General features: G+C 41.2%; 2 protein-coding genes across 2 annotated transcripts in view; one reads left to right on the top strand and one right to left on the bottom strand.

Annotated features, from left to right (window-relative positions):
- Nucleotides 1-689: 689 nt before the first annotated feature.
- si:dkey-56m19.5 (cytadherence high molecular weight protein 1) lies at nt 690-5,392 on the bottom strand. Its single transcript, XM_040010775.1, has 2 exons — nt 5,181-5,392; nt 690-2,925 (listed from the first exon to the last, which is right to left on the bottom strand). Exon 2 carries the CDS (start codon nt 2,915-2,917, stop codon nt 1,259-1,261), a length of 1,659 nt encoding a protein of 552 aa, XP_039866709.1. The 5' UTR covers nt 2,918-2,925; nt 5,181-5,392; the 3' UTR covers nt 690-1,258.
- A 2,678-nt stretch (nt 5,393-8,070) lies between these two features.
- cmtm4 (CKLF-like MARVEL transmembrane domain containing 4) overlaps nt 8,071-10,535 on the top strand; it is a 36,851-nt gene continuing 34,386 nt past the window's right edge. Inside the window, exon 1 of the mRNA XM_040010779.1 lies at nt 8,071-8,083. The gene's annotated coding sequence lies outside the window, so the exon portion shown is untranslated. The remainder of the gene's footprint in view (nt 8,084-10,535) is intronic.

The following is a 10,535-nucleotide window of genomic DNA, read 5'->3' as shown; positions in this document are numbered from 1 at the left end:
AAAAGCCATGGTGACATCAGAGAGATAGAGGCAACAGTTAACTCAGAAGATAGACCGTGTGCGGTGATATCATTTTGTTTGCTCAGTTGTGACGTGCAGGTTGCATACAATAACTGAAAATATTCCACCAGCTAGTGACCTAAAGGACATTGCCCTGTGTGGACATAAATAATCGACTGAGCTTTAACCCACTGACCTGTAGAGGCGGAGCCTAAATGAACGGACCCTTTTGATGTTGTGTAAATATTGATGCTCTGCTACTCTTGCAAACGCAGCAAAACTGCAATTCAAATATAGATTTTTATAGAGCTGGTTGGGTCAGTGCCTTGCTCAAGCCTAAAAGAAATTTAGAAATCAACTGCAAATTACAACATTTCCACCAGGCCAGAGTGAGTGTTTTTAAAAAATGCATAAAATTATGTAATGGATGTCTAGAACATTTCCATTTGAGGCAAATGATTCATAAAAAGTCTTTGATTTGAATTCGAAGTAGATTTTGTGACACACAACCCAAAATGGGCTCGTATCCACAAGCGTAATCTTTGTTATCAAACTTTTTTTTTAAAGTAAAAGAAAGAAGAATGACGGATGATCTGAGTCACAGCTTAAAGTACTATTAATATTAGTAACCCAAGGCCTCAGATGCGTTTGATGCTGAGAGAACGTTTGAAAGAAAAAGAAGATCACTGTAGACTAAAACAGTCTCTTTTTATTCTCTATTCTGAACAATTGGTTTTAATTAAACAATCCTTACAGGTACCATTACTATAAAAGGCCAAAACACATCACGTCTTTGCATATAGTAATAGAAAGGATATTTGAGTTTCTAAAATCAAATAATATACTAATAATGACAGATTTTCCATTAAGCCACTTTGTAATATTCATCGGCCTCACACACACAGACACATTCCTTTATTTTACTGAACAATGTCGTTTTTGCTGTCCAGTATTTTTTTTTTTTTTTTTTTTTGCCAAGCTGTCCAGCTTCACTGCCTTTCAGTACTCGAATTCCAAACTTCAGTCTCTTCACGGCACTTCCATCTCACTATAAATATCTCCCTGTGTCCCTCTATCCTCAAGTGGTTGGGCTTCGTTTTTGGTTACTCAAGAGAAAGCATCCTTTTTGCCTGAGTTGCCACTAAAGAGATTGCAGTGGTTACAGCATTTCAGAAAGCGTAGCTGTGTTTGTGATACCTCGACGGCTTTCTTGCACCACGGGGGGGATTATACTTGATTTGAATGATGCTTCCTGCTTTTAAGCTTCTTGAGTGACCTCAGTGCTCAGGCCATCCACCATGTCTGAGACTGCATCAGGAAATTCTGGACCATCCCCACTCAGGTTCAAGTCCTTTTTCAGTTCAAGGTCACTCGGCTCCTTGATAGGGATCTCCTCTGGCATTTCACCCCCATTAACACATTCCTCTGCCTGTGTGGCCATGGCAGTGTCAGGATCTCTACACTCCCCATTCACAGATGGAATTGCATCCTCGGTAACAGAGGGGCTCTTTAAATCTCCATTTTCCAACTTCTTTTCCACCTCCGGCTCTGCTTGAGGCACTGCTTCCACGGAGGGCTCAGCTGCCTTTTCAGATTCGACAGCAGCTTCGCATGCAGAGGCGATGACAACCTCAGATACAAGTTCTGCTTCCTTGAGCTCATCTGGCACCTCAGTGCTGGGAGCTTCTGGTGTAAAAGATTCCTCTTTTGCAGCTTGATCAGTGAGGGTATCCTCTGCGGTAGCCTCCGTGACATCAGAAGAGTCTCCTCCCACAGTCGCCACTTCACTCACGTCAGAAGTGGCTACAGCCGGCTCAGCTTCAGTTTCTTCCACTTGATCCTCTGTTGCAGCTTTCAAAGCCTCAGCCTCTTGCTCAGGTCCTGGCTGTGATGTTTGTTCCAGCTCTGCCTCTGGGGCTTGTTCTGTTTCAGGCTCAGGTTCTGTTGTCTCCACAATCTCTGGCTCTGGTTCCTGTTTTAGTTCTGGCTCCAGTACTTGCTCAGGCTCTTCTTCTTTCTCTGGCTCCGCCTCTGGCTCTGCTGCTTGCTCTGGCTCTTGCTTGGGCTCTTCCTCTGGTTCTGTGGCTGACTCCAGCACTGGTTCAGCTGCTGGCTCAGCCACCAGTTCAGGCTCAGGGACAGCTGCAGAGACCACAGTCTCCTCCACAGTAGCTTCAGGCTCAGTCTCTGGGATGGGCTCTGGCTCTTTGGTGGCCTCTGACACAGATTCAGCGACTGCAACAGGTTCTTCTTCATGGACCTCTTCAGACTTGGGTTCAGCTTCGACTGGCACAGATTCTTCTGATGTTGGGGCAGAAGGTTTCTCTGCTACAGCAGCCACTGCAAGGTCTTCTGGAGCTTGCTCTTGTACTGCTGCACTTTGTTCCAATACTACAGTTGCTTCTTCTTTTTCTGGAGCTGGCTCCTTTGATTCTGCACTTGGTTCTTCTTTCACTGGAGCTACTTCCTCCACTGCCACAACTGGTTCTTCTACAACTGGAGCTGCTTTATCCGCTGCCGCAGCTGGTTCTTTTGCTACTGTAGCGGCTTCATCTGTTGCCACGACTGGTTCCTCTACAACTGGAGCTACATCCTCTGGCGCTGCTGCTGCAACTGGTTCCTTAACAGTGGATGCTACTGGTTCTTCCACAGCTGGGGAATCTGATTGTGCTGCTGGTTCCTTCTCAGACGTTTCAGGTGCTTCGGACTCTTGAGGTACCGCTGCCTCTGCTGTCACAGCCTTTTCGTCTTCTACGTTGCCTGCCTCTGCTGTTGTCTCTTCTCCTGTAGGCGGGGCTCCTCCTTCCCCTTTAGCAGAGTTGTCTGCACTTGCAACTGTTGCAGGGGATTCATCCTTCTTGTCTTTTGGATCGCTCACATCATATCCTTTTCTTTTTTTGCTCAGCTTGCCTCCCATGATGTTTCCTAGAGGAAAAAATAAGAAATTGATTGGTTTTTGGCCTTTTTATTTAGTCGTAAATGTTAAGTTCATGTTCAGGGGGAGTCTAATATATGTTCATGTTCCCAGTACCCCAGATGTGACCCCATCCCTGGGTTGTGGATCAAAAGTCCTTGCACACACAAGGAAACCATACAAACTAAAACGTTCCACTAAATGGATGAAAATAATCTAGTATGTCTAGACTAAATACATAGTTTTTAAGCTTTTCTTAGATCTAATAGAAGCATACAATGTTCTATAATGTTCTAAATTTAATGAAATTACATTTAAATGACTAGAGGGAATATAAGGAGAACTAAATGAAGAAGCGCTTTCATTTCAGTAAAGAAGTGTCTTATGTTAAAGTAAACCAGAAGTTCAATTAGGAAATGATGTCTGCCATTTGCAATTTGTCTGGAAAACCAATGTCAGCGCATGGGAACCTCAGTGAGATCAGGCAACCAAGCAGACCCACTACCCTTTAAGGAATGCGTGGTGAGGATCAGCGCCAAGTGAACCCACAAGTCTGAGTTGAACATCTATGATGTAGATGCACAACTATTTCTCCCTCAGTAGTGTCATAAGTTTCCCAGCATGCAGGCAGCGATCACCCAGAGTTTGTAGTTATATCCATTCATCTAAACTAGCTGAGAAATGTGGATTTTCAGCACAAACCACAACTGTCATTCTGCCAGTACAGAAAATATGTTACAGACACGTACTTCCGTGTGATCATGTTTTGACTGTGGAGGAAGTGAATGTAATGTAATGATTGCCACATAACTTCCTTAAAGCAAAACTGGGAGCTCAGCTTCATCCCTGCAATTGATTTTCAGCAAACCTTGCAGACTTTCTGAATACAGGCCTAAATTATTCATAAGAGTGGATTACTTAAACACCCTGATTCCCACTAAAGATACAGACAGATTTTTTTTTACATGGAACATTTTCATTTAATAAGGCAGAAATACTGTTCAGCGTTCTTGTTTGTTTGTTTGGTTGATTGATTTTTTTTTTCCTGCAAAACTGCCACATGCTGGAGTTTTCACCTGCAGTGAAGCATGTTGGCACAGGTACGAACAACCATAGTGGAACTGTCCATAGTGCTGCAGAAGGGCATTAATGACAGGATGCGACACATACCGGAGAGCCAACCCAATATAGCAATTTGGATTCTATAAACCTTCCAATTAAAACAACAAAAAATAAAAAATAAAAAGTGCATTTATTTTTTTAAATCTATTCCACTCGCTTCTATCTTACTTGTATTATGTGCCTGATCGTGTTCGTGAGGATATTTATTTATTAATTTTTTTAATTCGCCCATTCATGTTCCCAGTGTCACGGGGCCTCCCAGTCAGACAAAGCAAAATTTTATAATGTGGGAAGACTTCATATTTCAGACCACTGAAATAATCCAATGTAACAGTTTATTACTGTGTAAAGCCAATTTTCCAGTTGGTCAAAAAGTAGATAAAATTCTTCACGCTAAAACACCGGGAAGATAAAGGAGGCGTGCATGTAACCGGCAGCATGTGCCGGCCGGTAACAAAGGACTGTGATTCCTCGCTAGGCGTTACATCCCGATAAAAGTAACGGTTTGGACAAAGTTGACAGGGGGAAAAAAGACGACCCCAGGCTCGGGACCTACTTTAGTGCGGACTTCAATTAGTCGCTATAACCAGGTGGATTTAACGTTATGCTGGAAGATTTGAAGGATAAAGGCTATAGAGGGGTATCCATCCCCCCCTTTTCAAAGCCACCCACCCACCCACCGCTTCCCTCAGCTGCTCTGCCCTTCTTCTTTTTTTGTGTGTCCAGCTGCTTTGAAAATGCCTCTCGCGCACATAAGCGTGCAAAAAAATACGAAATTCTCTACAACAATGTGTTCACTGCGTCCACACTAACAACTTTGTTCTGCGGTTTCGTTATAATGGCAGAAGGATTTCAACCGCCTGGCCTACTTTTTAAAAAGCGCTTCTTGCCTGGAAGACGCTGATTCAACAACTGAGAACAAAAAAAGTCTTCCCTTTATTAAACACATTTTCAGCTGTAGTCTATAAAAATAAAGAAAAAAGCAGCACAGCAGGAATGATAAAAGCAGATAAACTAGATTCATCACAGGTAGGAAGACCTTTCTTTCTTTCTTTTTTACAACATCGCACTGCTCGAAATTCAATATAAAACATTTTTAAAAATGAAATCATTTTTTTATAAAAATCATTGTGACGACACTTACCTGTATTTCTAGTGCGTAACCAGCTCGGCTTCTTTTGCAATCTGTGGCTGGATGTGGTAATGGAGGTAAGGCTTTTTGGAGTGACAGCTGCAGATTCCGCCCCTGCTCTCCGAGGTGCAGCCTGGGGTCCGTGTGTTGTAGACTATCCGACGAGTGCCCCTCACACAATTTTCTAGACATCTGTCGATATCACAATCCAGCCAACCCCACTACCGCTCTGTCTGCAATCTACACCCTCCCAGTCTTTAACCCCTCCTCCCTCGCACACCCACTCTGGCGAATTTGTTGTAGAAAGCCATCTGGGAAGTTAAGAATTATTATTAAAGGACCATCGCTTATTGCACTTTAAGAAACTGCATCTGTGTGTGAGTGTGCGTGTGTCCTCTGCTTTTCCTCAGCCAAAAAAGTAATTCTAAAAAATCAAGTTAGTGCCCACCTCCCCTCACAGAAGTATGGGTGTAATATAAATTATGCATGAGAAAGCTTTGTGTCAGTAAAACCACCAGCGCAACACACACACACACACACACACACACACACACACACACACACACACACACACACACACACACACACACACACTCCATGGAAAAGGACTCTTTCATGTTTTTTTCCCGTCTTTTTGTCAGCAAGAATCCTCCCTGCTCTTCTTTTGCCAGTTTGTCAGCAAATTATACTGCACATCACAGAAATAAACACAACTTTTAGGGCTACACGGTCAAGAGTGTGGAATCTATAAAACTCAGTGTTTTTGAGTTGCGCTGCAATGTTGATACATGATTATTCACGTATGTCACTGTGGGCTAAATCCACCCACCAATCCATCCATCCATAAAGTGGGGACATAGAGAGTACGAGAAGTCCACTCCACACTTTGTAATATACACTGAAGCACTGAGTCTGTTAGCTATCTTTCTTCTAAGTGTTAATGGGACAAGCCTGGTGTGACTGACTTTAACAAATTCATCAAATGACCCGTTCAGATAAACATGTTGTCAGCCACTGACACGCTGGTATGCTGACGCAGGTGTCAGGCGAAATTGGGGCTTAAGAATGAAGTTTAATTTTTCTAAAACAACATCAATCAAAAGCTGGGGACTGAATCACTATTAGCAGTTTTTAAAAGTACTGTATCTAATTAAACTGCTTAAGCATGCTTGGCCAAACAATCTCATCTTTTGGTGCAGTAGGAATTACATGTAGAAAAACTTGATTTGTTCTTTTTATGACAAACACGTTTCTCTTTACTTTTTCTTTCCCTGAAACTGAAAGAAAGGGATAAACACTCATATGCGAAATGCGGCTGCCATGTTGATTGCATCATCCAAAAGTCCCCAAACTGCTATTTAATCACAAATCATCTGAAAAGCAGCCAGGCGGGTTAGTAGGTCCTGTTTAGGCTATACCGAGGCTGAATTTCCCTTCATTTAAACTAATTCATGCACGTGGCATCAACCCATGTATCAATGGGCTTTTTCTACTGTCACAACATCCGAAATTCCGTCAGCATTTATTCAGTGATGCATGTGATGTATCCCAGATACGTTTTTCTGCCCTTTTACTCTTATTTTAATCCTTTAATTCAATACAGAAACGGCTTTCTAAATAAATAGATTTACGTAGATTTTCAAAGGACAGACCACATTATTGAGGAGACAGCGCCCTCTCCTGGCATAAAAGCTGATAGCACAAGGCAGCATCTCTGCAGCCAGAGACACATTGTTGCGCATGAAAATAATATTTAATGCAGATATTTATAAAGCTATTTGCTCATTTATGAGATTTTAATAGAATTTATAACAAATTCAATAGACTGTCAACAGATTTATAAAATTAAATTAAACATATGCGACTGTCAGAAATATACCTAGCAAATCTTTGTTCTGTACTCAATCTTCTCAGACATTTGAGTATTTTACAAGTTGTTCAAAGAGATGACAGAACAATTTGTAAAATATATCCTGCCACTGATCCCGGGAGGAGACACAAATCACTTTGGGGTTTGGTCAGGAAGGGCATCAGCTGTAAAAAGAAAAAGAAAATCTGGCAAATAAAACACGCAGAGCTATCTGTGGTGACCCCTTATGAATACAGGAGCAGTTGAAAATAGCTTCTGTCCCATCTACTTGTTCCAAATAGGACGAAGTTGTGCTTTCAAGCTTTACAAAAATAAAATCAATCTTGTTTGTTTTTCCTCCTGGCAGCAAAGCTAAACAGTGACAAAGGGGCAGCAAAGGCTGACTTTCACATGATGCAAAAGCTCTGGAATGCACTCCCTGGAGAATAACCACCATCCCAGCCAACCACTCTACTCCACATAGCCAGGACTCAAACACATATGGGAAAATCCACCAGACTTTCTGTGTTAATGTCCAGAGCTCATCTGTCTGCAACTCCTGCTTCAGCTGAGCTAGACTGAAAAATGAAAGAAACACAGAGAAATAAAGAAACAGGTGTTTGGAAGCTACAACATGATACGGGTCAATAGCTCTCCACTCAAGAGTGCTAAGGAATGTGCAAAAAGCCACAGTTCAGTAAGAGAGGGAAAACTCTGGACATGTTTTCATTATATTAGATTTTCATTCCTATGCATAAATTAACAGTCAATACTCTTACCTGTAAAACAAACAAAAACATATTTGTTCATTTCAGAATAGTCAGGTGTCCTTGTATGTTGAGCACTTCAACTCTCAAAACCTGAAACTCTCCAAACATACCTGAGAGAAAGTTCACCTTGTAATGAGAGCTATCGAGCAGAGGGTGTGGCACACAGACATAATGACACCCTATAGTGTCTCGCCAATAAGGAACTAGATTCTTTTACCAAAGTGAGGTGACACCTGTGCTGCACATGTTCACACTGTGCTTTTTTTTTTCAAAGGTGTGTTGTTGTGCTCTGCCGAGTGAAAATGTCATCAGTGTTGTTGTTACTGGTTAAACGTTGTCCCAGGTAATTTTCTTCCTGTAAGTAAAGGGTATAATTTGAGTGATACAGTAACACAAATGTCACAGTATACGGCGGCACACTATAGGAATTTGTAAAGAGGACCCAAAATGCAGACACAAAAGGAACATGGAACCAAAACTTGGGTATTAACAAAAAGCAAGTTTAATGAGGCTGGTAAAAAGGGTACAAACAAAGGGCAAAGCAAACTGAAGCACAACTAACATTAACCTAAAGTGGGTGATGTAAACAAACAACATGAAAAACCTGGACCTGAAACATAACGAGACAAAGGAAGCAAAGCAGACTACACTGACATAGGACAGAGACCGTCAAAATAAAACAGGAAACAGAATGGAAAGCGGACATGACAATACAACTTCACAACATGGCCAAGAAGACAAGAAACATGACAGACTAACACAGAAGACCTAAGTGAAACATAAATAAACTAAAGGCAACCAAAAGATAATCCAATTACTCAACATAATAAAGGAATAACTCAAGAACTCAAAACGTAAACTGAAAACGCTGGGCCAGAGACCCAGGACCGTGACAACAAATGGGGTCAGTTATGAGTAAGTGAGTTTTAGTGTTATGCCTCACCATTCAGATGAATACAAAGGGGTGCTTTATTCCTCATATGACAAATTCAAACAGGCTACTACTGCGCTTTATGAACAATCATCTATTCTGATACTGAAACATTCTTATTTGGCAATCCTGAATTGCTCATATGTAAGAACTCTAGATAAATACTGTTATGTGTTACTCTGGCATTTTTATTTTCTAAATCATATGTGCATGTGAGCTCTATGCCTTAAAGATAATAGATCTTAAAGGCATAGATCCAGTTATCTCCCTTGATAACAAGTGACCTGTGAAGTATGCGGGCTGAGCTGATTTATGTGGCTTCTTCCTAAACCCCCTTTCTCTAGTCTTTCGCAAAGAAAGCCTTGTTGTTCAACATTTTATTAATAAATGGTATTAATCGGAATCTAAACCTGTGTCATGTCCTTCTTTGTGTTCAGCCTTTGCCTTTGCCTACCCAAACCAGTATCTTGTAGTGTGGTTTGAGGCCTGTCAAACCATAAAGCTCTCCTCTGTAGCACCCCCGTTCTGTCAGCTCCAGACTTTTGCACACCATTCAAGCTGTCTGTTGACTCTAGTGGAGTTGGAGTTACTGCTGTTTTGTTACAGGAAGATTCCTTCGGCACTGGTCACCCAGTTTCCTCCTGCTTGGTGTGAGTATAATACAACTGAAAGGGAAGCCCGAGCAGCCCTTTGGGCCTTTCAACATTTCAAGATTTTTAACACCACGGTCATTAATAGTCTTTACAGACCACAACATCAGCTCTGTTTATTGCCTGGTATTTTTAGTGGAAGAGTGGTAACAACTTCATTGGGGTCGTCAGGTAGGTGAAGGTCCAATCCTGAGTGTTTTGTTGATTTATTTCCAACAACACCTCTTGAAGGGTGATGTCACCCAACCTCCACAAGGATGCCTTGGTAAGCTAATTGTTTCAGCATAGTTTAAGTTTATCTGCCTCTCCAACTATATCTTACAGGAACTATAATATCTTCTGAGAAGACGACCATGACCAGATGATTGATGGCAGGGAATGGGGGAGCGAAGACACTTGTGGTTGTTCACTTTCCTTCTAGGATGATCACCAGTTGTTGCAAGACCTGATTGTGCGTACAGGTGTAGCAGCCTCGGGACAGGCTGGTTTTTGTAAAGATGTGCCTCAGAGTTGCAGGAGTTTGGAAGAGAGTACACATTACACAGTACACAGCATCTTCTCCTACCCACTGATTTAAGTTTTGGGATGTCAGATGGATAAATAATGATCAACAAAACCTTCCCAATCTAAGCCTTTGTTGGATCACTCCTTGTGCTGTGGCTGTGGCCTTTAGACCCAATTGTAACCATATAAATCAAACAGAAATGGTAGCAGGTTTGTTTTTTCACTATTAGAATTTCCAAAGCGTTAGTGGAGACAGAGATCTTATTTCATTTAGTTTTTGTTTGTTGTTTCAATTCATTTTAGTTTAAGTTAGTTCCCATAGTGAGTTTCCATGTTTCAGTGTAGCTTAACTGTTTGAAAATGTTTCGTTTTAGTTTCGTTTTTATTAGATTCAGTGTTATTGTAATACCTATACTGATACTGGAAAATTGGTATCGGTGTTAGAATCAAAAATATTTTTGAAAGCAGTTAACTCACAGCCTTGGAGACCTTTAAAAACTCAGTAAACATGTCCGTCAAAGCCTTTTTTATAACAAATTTTACTAAATTAACAAATCCTATTACTAAATGTTGTTATTTCATTTTGTTAATTTATCACATCGCAAAACCGTTTCAGTTCATTTAATCTATTAATTTTTCTGAAATTCTAGCGTTTATTTTATT

The sequence above is a fragment of the Simochromis diagramma genome, unplaced genomic scaffold (genome assembly GCF_900408965.1).
Source record: "Simochromis diagramma unplaced genomic scaffold, fSimDia1.1 OVJJ01000603.1, whole genome shotgun sequence".
NCBI classification, from domain to species: Eukaryota; Metazoa; Chordata; class Actinopteri; order Cichliformes; family Cichlidae; genus Simochromis; species Simochromis diagramma.
This window is presented reverse-complemented; position numbering and strand designations above follow the sequence as displayed.